General features: G+C 40.0%; 1 protein-coding gene across 1 annotated transcript; it reads right to left on the bottom strand.

Annotated features, from left to right (window-relative positions):
* Positions 1-794: 794 nt before the first annotated feature.
* On the bottom strand, positions 795-24,094 carry LOC140319340 (nectin-3). Its single transcript, XM_072396940.1, has 8 exons — positions 23,778-24,094; positions 15,630-15,968; positions 15,233-15,535; positions 10,663-10,762; positions 7,380-7,531; positions 2,911-3,007; positions 2,736-2,820; positions 795-2,485 (listed from the first exon to the last, which is right to left on the bottom strand). Exons 1-8 carry the CDS (start codon positions 23,866-23,868, stop codon positions 2,480-2,482), a joined length of 1,173 nt encoding a protein of 390 aa, XP_072253041.1. The 5' UTR covers positions 23,869-24,094; the 3' UTR covers positions 795-2,479.
* Between the last annotated feature and the right edge of the window lie 90 nt (positions 24,095-24,184).

Below are 24,184 nucleotides of genomic sequence, written 5' to 3'. Positions count from 1 at the left end.
TGGGGACTGTACTAAAGTTGGTGAACGGATGCTTAACCCTTTACCTCAAGAATGTTTTATTTCTTTTAAACCAGTAATTAGGTTCTTCTCCAGCTAACACACACTGATGTATAAAAGTGGAGTTCTCCTTTAAAGATTGACTAACTTATTCTAATTACATGTTGTCAGTGTATCATTTACATCATGCATCTTTATTAAACCTGGATTTGTTTGAAATGTCCATTTATGAATTCAATCGAACCCTTAAATTACTCTAAAGAATTGTTATGTATCAATGAACTAGAAAAAAAAAGGTTATAACTGAACAGTTACACAAACTTTTGTCATTTTAATCATCAAAATAACATGGCATGTATAATAACATGTAACAAAAGTGTGCGATTAATTCTTCTAACATAGAGTACTCACCATATAATCTTTAATGTGAAGTCTACAGTAACTATAATGACAGCTTGACTAAAATTAAAACAGGCCGCCAAAAACAACACTAGTTAAGACTGTCAGGCCAGACCTTATTTTCTGACCACCATAAACACTGGATTTGTACGTTCCAGTTCTCAGCAAAGGCACTGATGATGTGCAGAATGATCCATTTACAGGTTTTCCTGTTCTGTTTTTTGTATCCTTTGAGTTTCTAGTCATTTCGTGGTTTAACCATTTGGTCTTTTGGTTTGATGTCCTTAGTTGGCTTCCTTAATCCCTGCTTTATGTCCCGTGTTTAGATCTGGTCATTGCTCTTAGGGCGCTTTCACACCAGAGCCGTTTGGTCTGCTTAAACATTTCCTGTATTACTTCCGAAGCCTCGGTATGGCAAGTCCCAGCGCTAGGCACATCGTTACTTTGGAAAGAATGCTTTTGTGTTTCAAGCGGGGGAGGGGGTCTGAGATGGTCTGAGAAGGCAGCCAGCAGGTTTCTATGGTTTTCATTATCAACATTAACAGTAGTTGACTCTTCCATTAACAGACAAGATCCTGTTTACACAAGTTTAACAGGTGACGCAGCTGTTTGCAGCCCACATGTTCGCAGCTGTTAAACAGGACCGATACAGATCAGCAGATAAGCACAACTTACCTTTTATGTCCTACTTCTTTTTTTTTTGTTGATGTTACTTTAGACTTCAGTTGCTGTTCCCTTAGCAACAGAGCATGTGAGGCAGATGAGCAAAGCTAATAGTGAGGGTTGTGATGATGTTGTTTTTTCCATGAAACAATCGAGTTGCTCGACGTCTGTCCCTAATTTGAATAAATTAATTATGGTAAAGGAATAATAGTCATACTGTAACACACTTATATAAACCATGAAGGTTGAAGCATAAAGAAATAGTCCATTTAGGAAATCATTCCTATTAAACATGGAGATGAAAAGAATAGCACAAGATTTGAACATGTCAAAAATGCAGAGAAGTATTTGAGAATATGGAATTAAAGCATGAATATATGGAATATGAAGACACATATCTAATAATGATATACTATAATAATACAGATGGCTGAATGAATACTTAAGACAAAATATAAATTATTCTCAGACTCTATTTCCATATTCTCAGTGGCTCTCCTAATCAGAATTTCCATCAGTACCACTTTACTAAGTGGGAGTGCCTTCCGGGTCTTGGCATTTATTTGGGCTCTCCCTTTTGAACCGACTTCCTGTGATCCAGAGCTGTACTATTGAAGTAAGTTTTGTAACACGACTCCTCTGGCTGCCGCCTGTGGCTTGTCAGTAAAGAGTCTGTGTGCCTCGTTCCACTGCCCCCACATTATGTTGTCAAACTAAAAGTAGGCTTCTGCTCAGGCTGATTGAGATGGAGTATGATTGGCATTGTGTCTTACAGGAACATGTTAGCAAGTGGCCAGCAAGTTACCAGTATCAAAGTCTTGTGGTTCAAGAGGTCCAATTCTGCTGGTGAATGTAAGGTGAACAAAAGGCTCGCAAGTAATGAGGATGTCGCTTCGCACATCTAAAGGAAAAGGCTCGTATAAAAAGCCTGATCTTATTCAGGCATTTAAATCAAGATTGACAGAATAAGAAATGTGTTTTTCGGTGCTTATAAATGGGGTTGAATAAACGACATGCAGGGCTTGTGTGGCAGTTTGGCCGTGCAAATAAAAACAATCGGCAATACATGCACCAACATACTAATTAATCCCATATATTATGGCATCATGAACGGAACTGAGAGGAAACTTTTTCAGTCCAAAAGCTGGAAATTCAGTAGCAAAGAGATGTACAGAAGTATCTCCAACAGGAGACTCTGATCAGTGTGAAATACTTTGTTCAGTGAAATAAAAAATAAATAAAAAAAACCACGAAGTCTGCCAAGCGGCACATAAAATAATAAATTAGTTAACAAGCACATTCTGAACCCTTTCTCGGAATGCTTAAAACGTAGACCTGTTCGGTTCAAATGATAACTTCAAAACTTGACATCGTGACCAGTCCATTGTTGTCAGCCTCGTTGCTTCAGCATCTGTCACATTCAGTCCTGAGACAGACAATTCAAATGTCTGATTAACAAAGTATAATCTGCACCGATTGTCAGGAAATTAAGAAAATATACACTTCACTAAAAAGGAACACAACTGCAGCATGAAACATACAAATTATAACAAGAAAAGAAAAAGAAAAAAAGATTCTAAAGTTAAAATGGCCAAGATGATTAAATTAAATCAAATCTTTTCAACTGTGATGCTTGACAAAAAAACATGGGAAATTAAAAAAAAAAAAGATCTTACGTTTACATCCGCTAGTGGGACTGCCTCAGTTGAATTGTCAGCCAGTGCAGGGGGAGGATCCCGCCGACAGTCAGCGCCATTTCTTCTGCACAATGAAACACCAGAGCAAGAAAACTGTGACACGATATGTGCTCATATCCTGTATTCATAGGTAGTGGTGTAGGGCTACAAGTACCTCCGACGTTTCCAGTATCTATAACATATCCACACCAACACAACAAGATTGATGCTGAGCAGAAGACCAAATAAGACCCAGCAGGTCGTGCAGCATTCTGTAGGGAAGCAAGACACAAGACAGAAGCATCCGGTCAGAGGCTGTCCTCACACCAACACACTTCTGTCACTTAAACCAGGTGTTTTCAGACTTCATTCTGTTCGGTTAGTTTTTTTGTTGCCCCCCCCCTCCCTTTTTATTTAAAATGACTTTGGGATTTAAATGTCACATTGCCAGATTACGCATGATGCAGTAAAGTTTGTCCTTTCTAAAAAACGTTCCCCCTTGTATTGTTAGGACCTGAGGGAATTAAAACAGCACAAATCTTCTACAAGACAGGTTTAACCTCTCAGTTGAATGAGAGTGCAGTGAGTGGAATGTAAGTGGCCTGTATTTTGCCCAGAACGGACTGAACCAAAACCCTCCTCTTTTTTTTTTTTAAAGAAGAAATTAGGCAAAGCAAGAATGTGTTTGACCAAACATGGAATATTTTAATGCAGTTTTAGTGCCCGTGTACTCCTGCCTTCCTCAGACTGCTGGAACACTGTTTGTATGCCCTCCATTAAAAAGTATAAAAATACACCAGTCCAATGGCCAGCTCCCAAATACAGACGAGGGAAGAAAATGTCCTCAAGAGCAGGGTCAAGCCTGTCCCAGCTGATCTCCATAAGGTCCACATCCCTGCCTTTCCTTTTGTTTTGGACAGAACTTTTGTGCTGCTTTTTATATTACCTTACAGTAGAGTATATGCTGTATAGTTGAATCTTATTTCCCCCTTTAAACGATGTGCTGTGCTGTCATACAGCTCATCACAATAGTGTTCGTTTTAGTAGAACAAGCATTATTATTCATTTTCTGTGTTACCTTTAGCCTGAAACAATTCAGTAAACTGATCAGAAGGAGAGCGCAGTCAGGTTGGATGACAGAAACCTTAATTCATCAATTTTTCAGTCCCAAGAACTGAACAAAGGCGAATACTTCAATCAATGTCTTGTATTAGCCAGTTGATGTTGTATCTTTTAAGTGATGGACAGGAAAAGAGGCCGCGGATGCTTGTCTTATCATTTTCATGCATGTGTCCTGGATTGAAGGGGTTCGACAACATTCGACTCACTCACACACTTTTTGGTGAATATCTTTCGTTTTAAGCGAGGCTGTGTGAAGTATATACGAGTAATCAGTGTCTTTGCTACCGTAGACGGCTGTCAGGGCGCTTTAAGTTTAGAGATTCAGACCACTCAGAATGGGGCCACAGGAAAGCCAATGCTTGTTTAAACAAGCATTGGCTTTCCTGTGGCCCCATTCATCAGAAATGCAAGAGCAATTTTTAGCAACACTGTGCCTTTATGCACTCACACTTCATTTTTGCCTCAAACACATGACATTGCATGTAATCCAAAGAGGGTGAATAAGTGCACCCAGTACATTTCATGCCTCAAAACACTTGTTAGCGTTGCTAAACAATGTGACCGGCCAAGTGTGAATGGCAACAAGTAAAGACATGAAGAAGCCTTCTGGATGAGAGGTGAAACATCCTCAAAAACCAAGAAAAAGAAGTATCCATAATGCCGTTTGATCATCAAACTGAGACCAAAAGAAGATGTGTCCAGCATCTGAAGGTTTTTCTCACTTATCTGATAAATGGGAACGACGGTAATCTTCAGCAAGTGATGAACAACCAGTTCTTTCATCTTTCAACAAGGGTTGAAGTCTCAGGCATCGTCTTCCTGGCCCTTACAATGAAGCATTGTCTCTCCTCCTCAGGTGGTTTCACAACTATTTTTACCATGGATCATGTGACCAAAAAATGCTCGCTCAGACAGATGAACAACGACTCTCACACAGATCAGGTGGCTCAGTAACACTTAACAACCCGGCAAGTGTGAAGAAGAAGTGAAAAAGCCTTTTGGGTGAGAGGTGAAACGTCTTCAAGAACCAGGAAGAAGTCCAGTTGCCCATATTCAAGCTCTTAGGATTACACTGACCTGGACTGAGCATCTACACCGACAGATCAATTCATACAGCTTATTAAATCATGAATTCTCTAGTTTTAGTACACAGACTACACAGAGCGAAAGAAGTAGATAGCGGGGGACAGAAAGAAAGAGGGACAAGGATTCAACAGACGGACAAGGAGTCAACAGAAAAAGAGAGCAAGACAGACAAGGTCAGACGGCGGACAGAAGGGTGGCATAATGCAGCTTCTCCTTTACTGCAGTGGATTCAATAATGATTTGACATAAAGCAGCGTACTGAAATATCGCTTTTAATAATTACCTGAATCAAATGAGATCATAGTTCAGTAAATTCTGTTTTTTAAAAGAATAATAGGTATGGAAAAGCAAAAAACAGAAGTCAAAGACAGAAGAGTCTGACATCAAAATATTGGGTTTCTGGTAAACTGAGAGCACTGTTACAGCACTGTTACAGCACTGTTACTGCTGTCAAACACGACAGGTGTTGATATTTCTTCAGTTGTGGTTATTAATTCGGCACTGTCTGACTATTTCTGTATTTTATTTGATTTATTGATTACTCAGAATGTTCAAACAACCAGTTTCTCAGTTAGGAAGAGGTACATTAATGAGAAAACAAGTGCTCAGTTTAGGGAGGCCATAGCTATGTTACCAACAATGAGCGCACAGTCGGTTGACGGACTGCTGGATCATTTCAGCTTAAGAGTTTTGAATGTAATGGAAGCTGTTGCACCGATAAGAATCAAGAGCACCTTGAGCAAACAGAAAACACCATGGAGAAACACCACTACGGTCAAAAACCTGAAAAGAGAATGCAGGAAAGCTGAACGTAAGTGGAAGAAAACAAAGCTTCTGATTCACTATGAGCAGTATAAATGAAGTATAAGTGTAGTTATAAAAATGAGCTGTGCAAGGCCAGACAGCTGCATTTATCTGAACTGATTAACAACAATTCTCAAACTCTGTTTGCTATGGTTCAAAAACTCACAAATCCTCCTAAACAGTTAAACCCAGACCTCCTCTCTACTGAGAAATGCTACGAATTTGCCAACCTTTTTAGCCAAAAAAATCATAAATAATTAGACAAAACATTCACGCCACACAGACCAACAAGAAAACTAGAAAACTGTCTCTATGACCTAGAAATAACTCTGATGTTATGTCACAATTTAATATTGCTGATTTAAAAATCCTAGAGGAAACAGGTCGGCATCTGAAATCAACAACTTGCACTCTTGACATAATACCATCCGACTTTTTAAAAACTGGTTTTACCTCAGTAGAAAGTGATATCATACAAATAGTTAACAGCTCACTGGCATCAGGCATTTTTCCCAAGCCACTAAAGACAGCTGCCATAAAGCCACTCCTAAAGAAGAGAACTCTAGATGCCTCTGTGGTGAACTCTGTGGTGAACAACTACTACTACTTTATGTGTCAGTGTCTGGAGGAAATAAACAGAGATAAATGAGAGATAATTTTCTACAATTAAATTAAGACAAAACTGAGATCATTCTGTTTGGTAGCAAAGAGAAGAGGGTCAGCATTGGTAAATACCTTGAGACTCAGGCCCTTACAGTGTTGACAGACTCAGATCTGACTTTCAGCAGCCACATCAAAGCTGTCACCAAGGCAGCTTTTTACCAACTCAGAAATATCAACAGAATTAAAGGTTTTCTCTCCCAAAAAGACCAGGAGAAACTCATCCATGCATTCATCTCCAGTAGACTTGATTACTGTACTGGTATTTTAACTGGACTTTCCAAAAAGAGCATCAAACATCTGCAGCTCATCCAGAACGCTGCTGCTAGAGTTTTAACCAGGATTAAGACATCTGAACACATCGCACCAGTTTTAAAATCTTTACTCTGGCTTCCAGTCAGTCACAGAATAGATTTTAAAAGCCTACTGATGGTTTACAAATCCCAGAATAGTTTAGGCCCAAAATACATCTGGGATATGTTCAGAGAATATAAACCCAGCAGAGCTCTTAAATCCAAGGACTCAGGTCAGCTGGTCCAGTCCAGAGTCCAGACTAAACACGGAGAAGCAGCATTCAGCTGTTATGCAGCTAACAAGTGGAACAAACTGCCAGTGGAGATTAAACTGTCACCAAATGTAGACATTTTTAAATCCAGGTTAAAAACATGTGTCTATGCATGAAATCTGTTTGGTATCTTTTAACTTATTGAGACTGTTGCTTGTTTTAATTCATTTTAATCATTTTATTTATTTCTATTTATATTATTTTACATATTTTTCTGCTCCCTGCTGCACTGCTTTTATTTTATGTAAAGCACTTTGAATTGTTTTGCACATGAAATGTGTTATACAAATAAATTTGACTTTGACAACTCCGGAGTATTCCACGCAACCCTTTTAGTAATGACAGCAGAATTAAAGTAATCATCAAAAGCTTACTTCCAAACACTGACAAAATCCCACAGGACTCACCTGTAGAGATGTACACATAGAGATGGGAATCTGTTCTTCCATATGGGTTCTTTGCTTCACACTGATAGAGGCCAGTTAGATCAGAGGTCTTGGTCGAAAGATGCAACCTTCCACCCTCTGTTCGGACTGACTGCGGCAAAGACTGGCCTGACCTGGAAAAGAGGTGAGACAACACTTTCACCATAGCCTCACTTACAAAACAGTTGGCAAAAATGTAGACGAAATGTTCATGCTCGCTTGCAACAGATGAGGAATCATCCACATTGCCACACTGCAATTATACTTGCTGATCTAGAACAAAGAGTGAGATTCTTTCTCATCATCAGTATGCTGCAGCAACTCCTCCACATCCAATGGAGATCATGCGAAATGTAATCTTATGTATGGAGTCAAAGGAAGCCAAAAAACAAGGGAGAAAAATAAAAGTAAAATAAAAAAAACTCATGTGGAAATATGAAGCCTTTAAAAAAAAAAAAACATAAACTCCCCCCCTAATCTTACTCTCACTTTCATTTTCATTTATAGTTGTTTACAGTATGGCTGAAAAAATAGATACCTCATCTGGATGATTTAATCCATTTTCTATCCCACCTTAAACAACTGTTAGGTGGCGGGGGGGCTGGAGCCTATCCCAGCGGTCATTGAGCGGGAAGTCGCCAGTCCATCACAGGCCCACACAGACACAACAAAAGAAATGTATTCAACAACCACACAGGCTGGCGGTGGGAGGAAGCCGGAGTACCCAGAGAGAACCCACTTATACACGGGGAAGAACATGCGAACTCCACACAGAAAGGCCCCATTTGAGCCTGGAACCCTCTTGCTGTGAGGTGACAGGGCTAACTACCACACCACCGTGCAGCCCCCAAATGTATACCAATATGTTAGTTTTTATTATTATTATTATTCACCTGAAATGTTGTAATTTGTCAGGGTCACAACTTGCTTCTGCTTGTGGGTGGCAAAGGTGTCCATTAATTCAGGGTCAAAGCCACTGAAGACAGAAGGTCATTAAATATTTAAGTAAACAACTGCAGTTACCTGTATATCCCCTCATTTAATGCAGCTGCAGTCAAATGAGGACACAGAAGAATAGGACAATTGACTTTATGTGTATTGAAACTGCATTGTAACAATAACAATAAAAAAGTATATAAAAACCTACATAAATATAACAATAACCTGTGCGACACATTACGTTTCTCTACCAAATCACTCCTTTTACATCTCTGTAATGATCCCATTCAGGACTCCAGAGATGGATGTTGAGCATTGTGCATAGAAGTCGTGAGAGATTACGCCGGATGGTGTGGGCGGTATCAGCTATTTATTGCATTTTCTGCTCAATCAGCTCAGACAGAAAGCCAAGAAAATGCTTCTCTCGAAGTAAGTATCGACATGGACCCAGTGAACCGCAGAGCTTTGTTGGTGTGTTCCTCACAGCTATTGCACCACTCTTTTCAGACTAATTTCTTCACCATGCAAGACAATTTCTTCATTCTGCAACATTAAAACATTTTGAGAGTGTCGCTTATGTTAGAAGACTGTCTTCTGCAGGTTTCCCTCTGATTTTTTCGCATTTCGCGTATTGAGAGCGAACACAATTGTTATCATTGTCATGTATATTAGCAGTTCAGCGTATTTAACTATTTACATTTATAATCAAATATTCATACATGTAAATAAAATACAGAATACTTACAAGAGTTCCTGATTATTGATTCATAGACAAAATCCATCCTCCTCTCTTTACGCGGGAAGACTTCAATGAGTCAGATGACTCAAGGCAAGTTTATTTGTAGAGCACAATTCGTAAACAGCAGGCATTTCCAGCAATACAATTTGCACTGTGGTAAACCAGTGGTGCTATTCATTGGCACTGGTTTGAAAGTGGTGGACGAACCCTTTTCCTGGCTGAGACATGCTGTCTAACGATGGGGTTGGCCGACTTCTATGCACAATGCTCAGCTTTTCTTGAAAAGTTCAATCAGAGGACGGAAAAATAGCAAAGTTCCCTTGCTATATAGTTTATAATTAAGATAGGCCAGCACTACTGATTCTGATGGGCAGATTAGATTAACCCTGGCAGCACATAGAGACTGAAATCTGTTTCGATGAAACATAGATAATCCACAGACATGTACGGGGAGCAGTGCAGCCAAGCATTCCAAAAAAGACAGAATAGACTATTGGAAGCAAATTAATACAATTTCATTGAACAGATATTACAATTTAGGTTGTAGATATAAGTTGATTCTGACAGTGTTTAGGCCCTGCTGGCCCTGGCGGCCCACCACTGTTAAAAATCGATCGTAACTTGTTTATTCTTGCCTTTAAGCGTGAACTCGAAGATACTTTTTTCCATGCATCACTAATGATGCCATCACTCTGTTGCAACTCATCACAGACTTCAACACGCCGCCAATGTTGGCGAAACAATCCTTTAATCCTTTCTTATTGCCATGTTTAAACATGACATAAACAGGACAGCCACACCCAGGTTTAGGATAGGTTTTTGTGTTATTATTCCATACATATAGCAACTGCCTGGTTAGACAGTGGGTTGTTTAAGCAATAATTCTTTCCCATGTTAAAGACAACATAATCCCTGTGTCTGGGTTTAAATGTTTATGTCTACATTTCCAACTTTAATAGCTACTACAAACTCAGATTTTGTTTTATCTTTTCACAGCAATAATCCCTTAAATATAACCTCAGACAACCATTACTCAGTCACATGAAGATGCAGGCACTGTTGCAAAGAGGATCACGTTATATCAAAAAGGCTACAATTTTTTTTCCCCCTCCACAGTTTAAATGTACCAAATAAGCTACCGTTGCAGTCTGCACCTGTTTCCAACGGTCTCTGGTTTTTTCCTTATATGGCCTTTAACTGCTACCTCTGTTTCTGGAGATAACGCATATCAACCGGCACAGCTGTCGGAGTTTGCCATCATAATCTGACCACATTATACAAATGGAATCTGAAAGCTTCGGTTCGTAACTAAACTTAACCAACTGCAGCTAAAGCAGACAAAAAACACTTTTGAGAACCGTTCTACATGACTGGATTCTTAAATTAGTTTTTTCCTCCCCCACATTAACTGGGTAAATTGTAACTACATTCTGCGACTCAAGCCCAAGCACATAACCGACATTTTCTCTCGGCCGTGCCACAACCCCTTGTACATGGTTTGTGATGATGTGTAATGATAAACCAGCCAATGCATTCAGTGCAAATGATTAAAATAACTATCTGAAGGCGTTATTCAAACTACTATACCTGCTCCAGGTAATGCTGGCGGGGGGATGGGCTTTAGAGATGCATTCAAATGAGTCTTTGGATGTGTGGTCTTCAGAAATGTGGACTTCGAAAGGTGGAACTGCGAATAAAACAAACGAGCCGTTATTCCTGCAGTCGAGGGAATACCAATGACATCAGTTTAATATCCAACATGAACGTTTGGGTTCAAATCCCTTAGATAAAACAAAACATCTTGGCCTTTCTTACTTGCTTTAAATAGTCATTTTAATTAGCTGCATAATAAGCTACATACATACACAATTATCTACATAATCAATATGAAGCTGGGTTTCAGACAACCAATCCCAGTTATGACACCATTCTACTCTTGCCTGGACCTGACAGCCTCCTCATCTCTCAAAGCTTGCAGGTATTTGAAATGTACACTAAACTAAATATTACATCACTATCCCAGAGGCTGTAATTTTAGCGCATTTTTTTAGCGCATCTTTTTTTTTACTTCTGTGCTTTGCCCAGTCTGTTCATTTTCATGTTTCTTTTTCAGGAGGATAAAGAAGTTAAAAGGGATCAAAAGGTTATGGACAGAAAAATGAAAGTCTACACTGAAAATACAGTAATGCGAGTGTTTCCTGTGGGGCTGAACAGAGATAGAACCTTATCGCTGTGAACTGAGTAAGAAAATGAGAGGGGTGATTTATATGGAAAATGCTGTGGCAACAACACTCCTTATTTTGAAAAGCTTTTCTCTATGTCTTCCCATTGCATGGTTCTCTCCCCACAGGAAGGCAGGACTCAAAGCATGTTTTCCAGTTTCAACATTGGTAAATTTCACAAGGATGAAAATACTTTCAGGTCCACCCTATTTAAACTATTGCAGCTATTCCAGAAACATGAACGTTTGGGTTCAAATCCCATAGATAAAACAAAACATCTTGGCCTTTCTTACTTGCTTTAAATAGTCATTTTAATTAGCTGCATAATAAGCTACATACATACACAATTATCTACATAATCAATATGAAGCTGGGTTTCAGACAACCAATCCCAGTTATGACACCATTCTATTCTTGCCTGGACCTGACAGCCTCCTCATCTCTCAAAGCTTGCAGGTATTTGAAATGTACACTAAACTAAATATTACATCACTATCCCAGAGGCTGTAATTTTAGCGCATTTTGTTAGTCTGCTATGACCGAGGCCCTCGCCCTTATTATAGGAATGTATTCTTTTTTGTCTTTTTTTTTTTACTTCTGTGCTTTGCCCAGTCTGTTCATTTTCATGTTTCTTTTTCAGGAGGATAAAGAAGTTAAAAGGGATCAAAAGGTTATGGACAGATTTACAAGAAAACCTTTTCAGAGGTGCGGCATTGGTTCCATTTAGAAGTTATTCTCTTTTGATCTCAATCCAAATACAATTCAGTTTTATTTATATAGCGCCAAATTATAACAAATGTCATCTCAAGGCACTTAAATAATATAGGCCATTTCAAGCCAGTTGGAGTTCAATTCATTGCAATCATAATCCAATGAAATCCAATAAATTAATTTCAAAATCAAAACCCAAAATCAGGTGTTGGATCCGGGATTTTTTCTTATTACACCCAATTCCTACAAAACTCAGTCTCAGACGTCCACTGTTGCATAGTTTCTCCGCCATGGGACAAAATTACACATAATAACAATATTATCTCCCTAATATATAACTAAATAAAATGAAATATTATTCTCTCTGGACTGGACCACTCTATCATCGGTGCTGTGATGGAGCAGCAGATGGGGAGGAAGTTATATCCTTTGTTTATGAACAAGAAACTTCCTCTCCACAGCACCCTGGCAGCTGCAGAGAGGCTCATGAGGTTCAGGAAGTCACTTCCTGAGCCAGGCTTTTTGACAGTGACTGCTGACATGCTTTTCTCACATTTATTTATTCATTATTATCATTATTTTTGTTCTAATCTACAATCATTGTAAATATTTTAATTGAGTTACATGACAATTTGAATTTCCCCCACGGGGGATGAATCACGTATTTTTCTATTCTCCATTTCTCTTCTAGTCTATTATATAGAATCCTAGATAATGCAGGATGTGTGACGATACGAGCAACACACCAGAGATATAAGAAACAGGCGTTTTCATCACTCATCCATCCAACAGTACAACTGCTTTGCTGAAAGATCAGCTGCTGTATTTTAATATGTCCCCTGTTTAAAGGAACAGTTCTTTTTTTTTTCTTCAAAATTGTAGTAATACGCAGTGTTCGAGCCATTTGCGGTAAAAATGTATGAATTTTCTTGCCAAGAATAAGGCAGAATGCTACAAATCGTGATGGTGGTGAGGAGAGAGCCCAAATGCGGATCAGGAGAGACTGGAGGCCGATGGCAAACTTAACTGACTATTAAGAAGAAGAAAAAAAAAATCAAAGCAAAAAATGCAGCAGAGCCGGATAACCAAGAACTAACTAACTAACAAAAACTAAATACAAAAACAAACCATAGGGCTAAAAAAAACAAGCGACAGACTTCTGGGTTTTTTTTGTAGAAGCTCTAAAAGAAGAACTAGAAGCGTTTTTTTGGCTCTGTCACAACCCTCGGCACATGGCTCGTACTAAGTGTGCAACGACAAACCAGCCACCGCCTCAGTGTCAATGATCAAGATCATTTTACCTGAAGCCGTTATTCCTGTACCTGTTCCGGGTAATATTACTGTCGAGGGAAAAATGTCTCTCAATCTACTGTCTCATGGCTGTTTTTGTTATGCTCTTCTGTCATTTAGTCTTGCAATAGAAAAGGACAAAAAAAAAAAGAAAAAGGGGGCGACGGACGACAACGTTTCGCGCTGAAACTAAATCATCGGAAGTCTTCCGCAAAAGAAGATAAAACTGTAGCAAAGATATGCTCTTGGCAGGCATTAAGCAGCTTCTTCTTGGGAAAGATGAACCCATGGGTGTGACAGTCATGTGATGGACAGTGGAAAACATCAGTTGAAATTGGAAACTGGAACACTAAGCGATCCATAAAAAACTGCACTATCATTAAGTAACCTCACAATCAAACCGGCACATTGGGGGTGGCTGGAATTTAGGCGTTGGTTCCACTCCAGATTGCGTGTTCTTGGGGAAGACACTGAACGTTGCCTCAGACGGGTCTATCGGTGTGAGAATGTGCACTGATAGTAAAAACAAAACACTGTGTAGCCTTGATGTTCTGAATGAGCACACGTCTGAGTCTGTAAATGGGTGAGAAGTGGCTTGTAGAGTGAGGTTGCTGAAGTGTTCAGATAGACTCGAAAAGTGCTGTTTAAGTATATTTGACAGTGTGAAAGCACATTTCCCAGCACACCTTACTTTATTACTTTATTTTTGGAATGCATATTTTGGACAGTACCCGCTAAGAGTAGCAGGTGTCTTTGAGCCCACAAAGAAAGCACTGAAAAATGAAAGTCTACACTGAAAATACAGTAATGCAGGTGTTTCCTGTGGGGTTTCCTGCGCCGTGAACTGAATAAGAAAATGAGAGGGGTGATTTATCTGGAAAATGCTGTGGCAGCACCACTCCTTATTTGGAAAAGCTTTTCTCTATGGCTTCCCATTCCATGGTTCTCGCCCCACAGGAAGGCAGGACTCAAACCATGTTTTCCAGTTTCAACATTAGTAAATTTCACAAGGATGAAAATACTTTTAGATCCACCCTATTTAAACTACTGCAGCTATTCCAGAAACAATGCTGCCCTTGTCCGACTTTATCTGCGTCAGAGTCATGGGGACGCTGCAGAACATCCTGGGATCTGCGGAAAAGGCGTTCATTTGCACCCACAACTGCAAATATACGTTTCTGGAGGACACAAAACTCAAATGAGACATGCCACATAAACATAGTGCTTTAAGAAACTGATTACAGAAAAGATTCAACAACATTGTGCTAAATGGCGCGGCTAACAAGAAGGAGGAAAAAAAATTGGAAAATAAAAGCAACTCATTCATGATAAAAAATCTAAAGAAAGTCGAAGTTCTACCAGGAGAAGAGTTGCAAGAGCGATAAGCTTCTTGGAAACCACCACCATCAGAGTTTATCAACTACTTCACAGCTACAGTGCATGCAGCGGATAAACCGGCCCAGGCAACTCGCAGAAGGGTACAACACCCTCAAAAGAACCCTCTACAGCGAAGAAAAAGCCCCACTGCTGTTGCGTCCCCCAAGAGGGCCTTTGGACCAGTTAGACAAAGAGGCGAGGGAGAAAACTGGCCCCCAATCTATGGCCACAGCATTACACGAGCCGCTTGTTTTTTTGTGGGTATAAGTGACTAAAATTGTACATCTTTTTTCTTTGACATGTTGTTAGCTACAGATTTTGCAGGTTAATTTTTCAGAACTGTGTTACAGAAGTGTTCAAGGAGTCAAATGCCTAGTTTAAGTAGTCAACTTGAGTAAATTGATGAGGACGGTTCATTTCCTTCAAGATTTAACCAAAAACCTTCAGCAGACTCATCTTCAGCATCTCAGAGACAAGATGAATACTTTTTGAAATACAATTTTGAAACCTAAAAAACAGAAACTACTGCTTATGCAGGGAAGAACATGTACACTCACAGTTGAGCTGTATGGTTAAGTTCCGGATTTCTTCCCCCCTCAGAGCTTCAGAGGTGACGACACACTGGACCGAACCACCGTTGATGTCCATGGTAGGTGTTCCAAACAGCGAGCTAACTGCGGTGGTTGTCCCGTTCTCATGCTGAGTGGTGTTGGTTGTAATCCTCACTTCTTCTCCAAGACCAGTGGTGTTCCACTTCACCACTGGAAGCGGCTTGGACCCTGCAGCCACGCAGCTCGCGATGCGAGCCTCTTTGTCTCCCAAAATAAGCACGTCCTCTTTCAGGCTTATGGCTGGAGGCACTAAGAAGGGCACAAGAAAGTCAACATGCAAAAAAGAAAGTGAAACATCACAGCAGCACAATGTCCAGAACATTTTCAAAACCTCGTTTCGTACCGAGCACTGTCAATGGGATTTCTGATCTGAAATTCCCACTGGGGAACAAAGTGAATATGCATGTGTAACTTCCTTCATCCTTCAACGCGATGTTGGATAACTGGATAGTTCCATCTTTAGCTCCAAAATTCCCAAGAAATTTAAAGCGGTCATCCTCTCCATTGACAAAACGAGGTTTATTTGTGGATTCGATTATATAGAAATTGTCATTCACAGGCTTCTCCTTCGTCCTCCTCTGCCATGAAATCTGAGTGAGGGTCTCGGTGGTGTCACCCAGTTTGCAGGATAAGACAGCGGATTCTCCAGATACCCCGGTTGCACGTCCATCAGTCACCAGCGCTGCAGAAATAAGAAAACGCAATCAGTTATTATGACTCAAAATCTTATAACACTATAGTGGCAAAATTACAAGAGTATCAAACCGCCACGTCTTTGAAAAAAACATGTTCAGCCTCATGAAAATCTTTTATGGACTGTAAATGACTAATAAGAAAATGATGATCGCAGATAAGCAAATGCCATCTTTATGAACCAAATTAACTGGTAAACTGGTTAAATTTACATAAGCGTCAGGACTCCAGCTTGTTCTTGGGCTTTCAATGAAAGAATCGGGCTAAGAATCTTTTAACAAATTACACGAATACTGTAAAGAAGCGGTGTCCAGTAACATCTTACCGCTGCACTATCCAGTCCCATAGTTACATACTTGAAATAACCTTCCTAAAGTATTCTGAAAGTCAAATGTCAAACCAGATGATGCTTTGCAGAGCCCCTGCATGTCCTGTAAAAAGAGCCACGTAGAGGTCTGTGAGGAGATAAAGGAACAGACTCCTACAGAGAGAATATCAGATGACTGGTCACATAAGGACTTTGGCTGCGTCACAAGAAGTCATCTGAGGAAGGATTGTTACAAAATGACACAGTGCAGGGAGTGTTCAGCAAAACACGCAAGTGTTTAGCATGCCACAAAGGATGTTCCACAATCTATGTTGAGAAGAGGAGTTAAATGGATATTTAACACTCCTGCCATGTCCCACCACAGAGGTGCCTGAGAGCGTCAAATGAGAGTCAGGAAAGTTCTGAGTTCCCTGTTAAAGCAGCAGATATTGGACAACGAGGGACAACAGACACTCTTACGTGAAGTAGAAAGTATCATCAACGACAGACAACAACAGATAACAACAACCTCAAATGACCCCAATGATCTGGAGGCCTTGACCCCGAATCATCTGCTGGTGATGACTGCACAGCCAAATATTCCCCCAGGTGTCTTCTCAAAGGATGATCTCCATTTGCGTTGCCGCTGGAGACAAAGCCAGCATAGGGCAGATCTATTTTGGCACAGGTGGACAAAAGAGTACTCATCTCTCTTATAATTTAGATTTGGTAATATTTGACCAAAAAACTCCTTTTTTCTAAGGGCTATAATAAGTGTTACACTTTCTTTGGCTCGGTTCGTTGGTTCGCGATTAAATATACACAAATGCATAAGTCATATGTGCGACTTATTTTGAAAACTTTCTGGAACACATCAGAAGTGGTTTGTTGTCGATATCTATAAAAACAAGAGAGCTATTACAAAATAAAAGCCTTACATATGAGTGAATTATATACAGTGATTACTTATGCCCTTTAAAAACTCTTGAAAGGTATTCCTTGATAATAAAGGGTGTGGGACCTGAACAATGAGTTCATCAGAAGTGAGTTTGGTGTCCATATGTAAAAAAAAAACAAAAAAAAACTGAGTTATTAAAAAATAAAAGTCTAAAATATGAAGGAAATATGCACAATGACCACATATTCTGCCTAATTTTTTTCCCACCTGTATATTAAGTGGTTGTGAAAGTTATATAGTGAGTTCACAAACACATCAGAAGTGGTTGCATGTTCATTACATAAGTTTATGGTGAGTTGTTAAAAATAGCAACAAATAAAAAATAGTTGCATTTTGTCGATGGTCCCTTAGCGCTCGGTCTGCCGTAAGGCACAAAAATGCATATTCACTCAGCGCGGTTACTTTTCTCTTTCGCCAGACTTCGTTATTTTGGTGAGTTGATAAAGCCTGTGAAATTTTAGTCTTAGTTTTCTGTACAAAATGATACCATATGGAGGGTGATTGGTGCGGTTTTCATGACGCTATTAGTTACTACGCCGGATAATTAGGCGAATGACGAATATAAAAACTATTTCACCCCGCGAGGGTTCCGTTCGAAATTAATCTTAAGACGTAAATTCCAGCTTCACAGAACACAGCATGTAGCGAGGACGGGGAGAAATGAACTAACCTTGAGACCAACTGCTCGGGATTAGTGTGAACATCCAAAAGAGCAGCATCGTGAAAAACCAGGGAGCTGTCCAGTAGCCATGAATTCTCTGCACCACGGCAGACAAAAAAGAAAGTACGTCATACGTAAAAAAAGGTGAGGTGGCACGTAGAGGGATGGAAGCAGATAAATCATCAGCTGGTCCACATTCTTAATTGCGTCCCTGTTTGCACCCTGGACATAAGCTAAACTGTCTAAGTGACGGTGACATTAAACACAACAGCATGTATCATTACATGTAGATACTCACGCTAAGGGCCGGCTCTGGATAATATGGCGCTCCAGGGAGAGTCGCCACCCCCCAAATACACACCCACACCCACACCCACACAGACACCTAAACCTTTTAAATAATACGGATGATGATATTATCAGTGCAAAGAAAAACTGAAAATATTTAAAAAACGATGAACATAATGTGCAAAAAAAAAGTCTATCTTAAACTATAAAATAGCACTAACATCACCACATTAAAAGGCAATTAAAAAAAAAAACAGAATTCAGCTGAAGTTGACTCTTGTGAGCAGGCTCTTTAGGTGCCTGTTGTGGTTTCAAATATTTTTTCATTGCACCTCGAAATATCCAAATAGTAAACATTGATTTATTTGGATAATAGGTTACATTGCAGCCAACAGCCAAGCTTACAATAAACACAGAGTTTATCTTAGGGTTCCTCTCATACATTTACCCCCTATTTACTGCACAAGTTCAGCCAATATCAGCCGTTTGCAAGACAAATGGCTAAATAGTATATTTACTATTTATGTAAATAGTATATTCAATAATATATTTAGTATATTTAAAATATCCAAGCACCCTGTATCATAGCTATGTGCGACGTTTTTTAACAAGTTAAAAACGTCAATACGTTTGGAAATCGGTCCAAAATTCACCAAATAATTCTACTTTAAGATTGAGGAGCACCTCTTTCCTTCGTAAATTCCTTCGTTTTGTCTGCTGAATCTGCTAGTGTGCCTTGTCCTGCCTCCACTTCTGGCAGCCTTCATATTTTCATTATAAACTTTTTAGCAATGTGCTATTTGCTACTGGAGAACAGCCTGTTTGATAAGCTGTAGGAGAACATCAGTCATGCTCGAATGGCATTCAAACAGCAAATCCTGCAGCATCTCCATCATCAAAGGTGGGGTTACCAACCAGAGATTCTCCATTAGTGGTGCAACAAGTTGTTGGTATTTTTCACAGCCCATGATGTGTTGTAGAGGAACCATCTGACCACCCTGACTCCAAGGAAGGTATTCCACAAATGAATAAGCCATAGAGTCTTCTCCTGCTCCTGCCCTCTTTTCCTACCTGGAAGCAGGCAGAGGTAAGTGCTTAGCTTTGTCCGGCCCCTCTAACTGACTCTGCCTTCCCTACCCTCTCTCTCTCTCCTCTCTGTTCCCATTTAAAAAGCCCAATTTTTTTTTTATTATTATTAATTTCTCACTTTACAGACTGACTGTTCAAAAATAAATTCAGTACAGTCACAAAAAGCCTTGAGGTTCCTGAAAGTTCTGCAAGACAGAGGCGGTGTGATCTGATGTGAAGGTGGTTTCTGTTTTCTAAAGCTCTGTTTAAATAAAAATAGAACTGTCAAAAGGAGCTCAAGTAGCATGTGCATTATGTCACAGCCTGGGCAATGCAAAGCAAAACAAAGATGGCATTACTGGAGGGACTGGAATGTTTTTTTTTTTGGGAGGGGTTAAGTAAAGGCTGCTTCTTTCTCCACAAGGCTGCCATAATAAATCTGTTTTGAAAGCCTTGTGAGAGTATGTCAACAAGGCATATTTTCAACAACAGGACTGGCAGAACATTTAAAGGAGAGAAAAGCAGAAGGGGAGTGTTTTGGTTGAGTTTTTTTTTTAACCATCTGAACACATTGCACATGCGCGCATTTTTTATGAGAAAAGTATGTACACACTTTAAAGCTCCAGTGACTACTTTACAAATAGTATTCTTTTTGCTGCGATGTGCCGCATAACTGTCACCATCTGCTGGTCGGTTACTGGTTGTGTAATAATCACTCTGGTGGATTATTCAATATGCTGTTCAGAGAACAAAAAGTTTAAGGCTGACTGCTGGCAAAAAAAGTGCATCAACTGTGCACAAAACTGGTCTTAAAGCCAGGCTAAGATGCCTGCAAAGAACAAAACCAAACATCATTCCTGCCTTAAGTTCAAACAAGACGCATGCAAATTGTGTTGGTTTGAAATCTAGACTGCTAGAAACAAAGGTGTCTATTTGACAGATAATGTTCACAATGACAGCTTTCAGTAAAAAATGGTGCAGCTACATTGAGATGATTCCAGTATGAATTAGTTAGAAACACCTCAGATGAATTTGATGATCCTACGGTATGACACAAGATGGAGATGGTAAAAGCACAAAAGCAGACTGTTGAACATTGCAGAACACGGGAAAGTTTTGGCTCCAGGCACAAAGGCGTTGTGCTGAGTCATAAACATGATAGAAGGTGAAAGTATTTTTCATAGCAGAGGCTGAGAGGTTTAAAGAGGAGGGACGGTTCAGAGGCAGGAAAGCAGTCAGAGACGACGAGAGTGGGTTAGAAAAAAGGAAACAAAAACTGGATCATGGTTGATGGGGGGAAAACAAAACAAAACAAAAATCAAAAGTATGCAGAATCCATGATCCAAGCTAAATTGTTTAAGAAGAGCTCGCAGCGTTCTGCCTCTGAACACATAACAGGAACTGTTATGTCAATCCACTTTACTGTTCTATCGCTTTATGCCACTGGAGGGAGTGTGAGTCACCACAGAGTCCAGTCTGCCCTAGAGCCAACAGAAGAAGAAGAAGAAGTTGTAGTAGCAGTAGAAGAAGAAGTTGTAGTAGCAGCAGCAGAAGAAGAAGAAGAAGAAGAAGAAGAAGCAGCGCCGCCATCTTGGTACAGGGCTAGCAGAGGCAGCGATGCATGAACTAACGAAGGAAAGAGGCACTCCTCAATTTTAAAGTAAAATTATGCGCTTAATTTTGGACCGATTTTCAAACGTATTGATTTGTTAAAAAACGTCACACATGTAGCTATGACACACAGTGCTTGGATATTTTTTAAATGCTGGTTTTCTTCCAGTGGACTTGCCTCAGCATTTCCCTGAAGCTGAACCCAATTCTAATGTTGTGAGTATCTACATGTAATATTTTCAAAGACATGACAGCATTAAGGACTTGGTCATATTAAAACCTGTATCGCATTTGCTCTCTGCCGCTCATTTTAGACACACTGAAATACACACGAGTGCACATTAAAACATACTGTAGAGTGTAATGTCAGTTAGACAGTTTAGCTCATATCCAGGGTGCAAACAGTGGGACTGAGGGATGGAGTTAAAAATGTGGGCCAGCTACATCAGTGAGTGATGAGTTATAAACTTTACTATATATTTCCATCCCTCTTTCCACTAGGACCACAATTATGCTTTGCCTGCTTCTCCCACTGTTCTAAAGGCCAGACTTAGTGAAGTTCTAGCTGGAGTGGAGAGTCCGGAGCGCACAAAGAGAAATAGCATGCTGAAATACAAGCTTGAATGCTAGTCGGTTAAAATGGAAATGCTAATTTGAATATTTTATATAGGCTCTTTCAATAAAGAAATGAATACACCTGAACGTTTTCTGTGTTATTTTCATTCTATCTGTGTCTGTTTGTCATGTCTGGCGTTTGACAAACAAACCGCGTGAAAATAGCTTGACAACTGAGTGATTTATGTTCACTTTTAATGTGTAGAAACACACCATTCCTCCACAGATGTACAAAGATAAAAGAGTGCAGGTTTTTTGTGTGGCTTGGGCATTTTGCTTTGTTTTTTAAAAGTGCATTTTATTCCTGAATACATTCCATATTGGGAGAAATTAGGCAAAAACGACATTCGTGTTTGTAAAACTGAGTTAAAATGGTGATCTTGTTAATAAAGAATAGAAGAAGAGCGAGAAGGAGGAGGGATAATGAGAGGAAGCAGCAGCAGTGTCAGGTGCAGCGTCAAGGTCTGTTTCTCCGTTGAGAAAGACCCAAAATTGTCTTCTACAATGTTGCATTCGAAAAATGTTCATCCTCCTGTGTCTCAATGTGACCCTTGAGGCTCATACATGTATCAAATTCACACAGCTGACTAGTAACTTCAAAGTATAAATTCTGGAACTTTCTTCCTCCTGCATCTTAATATATCCATTACCACAGGGGAAACACATCCTGATAGCTGGAAACAAGGCCATAGAACACTGTTACTCCTGTGAATTCTCCCGTTCCCCCTCGTGTTTTAGGATTCAGAAACGTGCTATAACTAAGATGAGCAGGATACATATCTCAGGACTTTCATGTTGTGATGCGACATGTCAGCAGAATGAATCTCAAAGGTGTGTGAACCTCAGGTCCATATAAACACAAGGGGAACACCATCTGAGGGCATCGTTTCCAAGCCATCGAGATACGTTTTCCCCGGACAAATTAATGTAACAATCTAACAACATTTGAGGTATCAAGTCAGCAGTATGAATTTGATGTTTTCGTCCACATCCTTGAAATCCAGTAAAAAATCTTGGCATTTCTTACTTTATTTAGCTGCTTCCTGACAATGTTCTGCACTCAACACTGAGATTTAGAGCACCATTTGTGCTCCTGCAAGAACATAAGAAAAACTTAACAGAACTACACATTTGCTCCTAAAATACCAACAGAACAGATGCAGCAATAAGCCATTCATTGGAAGAAAAACAATTCAGTTCCATTTTATGGCCCCTGGAGCAAATTTTAGGCAACTCCACTGAATTTAAGATGAAAAACAACATTGTCGGGCATTTTGATTAAACTCATCTGAGACGCAGCTACGTGTCAATTTAAACGTGGGCCTAGTGTTAACAAAAAAAAAAATATACATTTCATCATGAACAAAATTGTCCTTAGCCATGCTTTCTTAAGAGAGTAAAGTCTATGTGCAAATAGGAAAATATTTGACCAAATGGACAGTGTTTTAATCAGTTAACTTTGACCGTGAACTTCGATTAGAAATATCTCCAAGACAAAATCCTCCTGCTGTCTGCTTTAGACTGAACAGCTTTTGAGGATTTTGTTCATCTTGGAGACTACGCTAAATGATCTCTGTTACGTCTTTGTCTACGAATTGTGCAACTTACCCAATTACGTCTTTAAAAAAATACTCGCAAAAGGGTATGCTCCATTAAAGCCAGGCAAGAAAGGCAAAGGCAAAAAGACAATGAAGACACCTGGACATAGGTCGCAAAATCTTTAGAGCCTACTGCACCGCCCCGTGATAGCGTGGCTGTCACGGGGCGGTGTCATCATGAACTCCCCGAGCAGTCATCTGTGAAGGTCCGTGGCTCAATCACATGTCGGATTGTTTGTGTAGATAATAACAAACGAGACGTTCTGTACCAGTGTGTGCTTGCATGAGCAAACGCACACATTTGAGTTGTTCCATACAACTTTTGCACGGCTCCAAACAAGTCATGCGGTGCGTCTCTCTTGTACTGAGTGTAATGCCAACGTCACTGTGATATGTTCCAGTTTTCTCCCTGTTCAGCCTTGATCCCGTCCAACACCTGGTGCCACAGCACTGATGATACATGCCACCACCAAGAACCTATCGCTCACAGTCAAATGCCTAGTTTAAGTAGTTAACTTAGTCAACTTGAGTAAATTGATGAGGATGGTTCATTTCCTTCAAGATTTAACCAGAAACCTTCAGCAGACTCATCTTCAGCATCTCAGAGACAAGATGAATACTTTTCTCCCCACAATTTTGAAACCTAAAAAACAGAAACTACTGCTTATGCAGGGAAGAACATGTACACTCACAGTTGAGCTGTATGGTTAAGTTCCGGATTTCTTCCTCCCTCAGAGCTTCAGAGGTGACGACACACTGGACCGAACCACCGTTGATGTCCATGGTAGGTGTTCCAAACAGCGAGCTAACTGCGGTGGTTGTCCCGTTCTCATGCTGAGTGGTGTTGGTTGTAATCCTCACTTCTTCTCCAAGACCAGTGGTGTTCCACTTCACCACTGGAAGCGGCTTGGACCCTGCAGCCACGCAGCTCGCGATGCGAGCCTCTTTGTCTCCCAAAATAAGCACGTCCTCTTTCAGGCTTATGGCTGGAGGCACTAAGAAGGGAACAAGAAAGATTTATTTTCTGACATTTCCACTGGGGAACAAAGTGAATATGCACGTGTAACTTCCTTCATCCTTCAATGCGATGTTGGATAAC

This window comes from Leuresthes tenuis, unplaced genomic scaffold (assembly GCF_036924035.1).
Source record: "Leuresthes tenuis unplaced genomic scaffold, fLeuTen1.0.hap1 SCAF_12, whole genome shotgun sequence".
Classification (NCBI taxonomy): Eukaryota; Metazoa; Chordata; class Actinopteri; order Atheriniformes; family Atherinopsidae; genus Leuresthes; species Leuresthes tenuis.
Note: the sequence above shows the minus strand (reverse complement) of the source record. Positions and strands in the feature narration are given on the sequence as shown.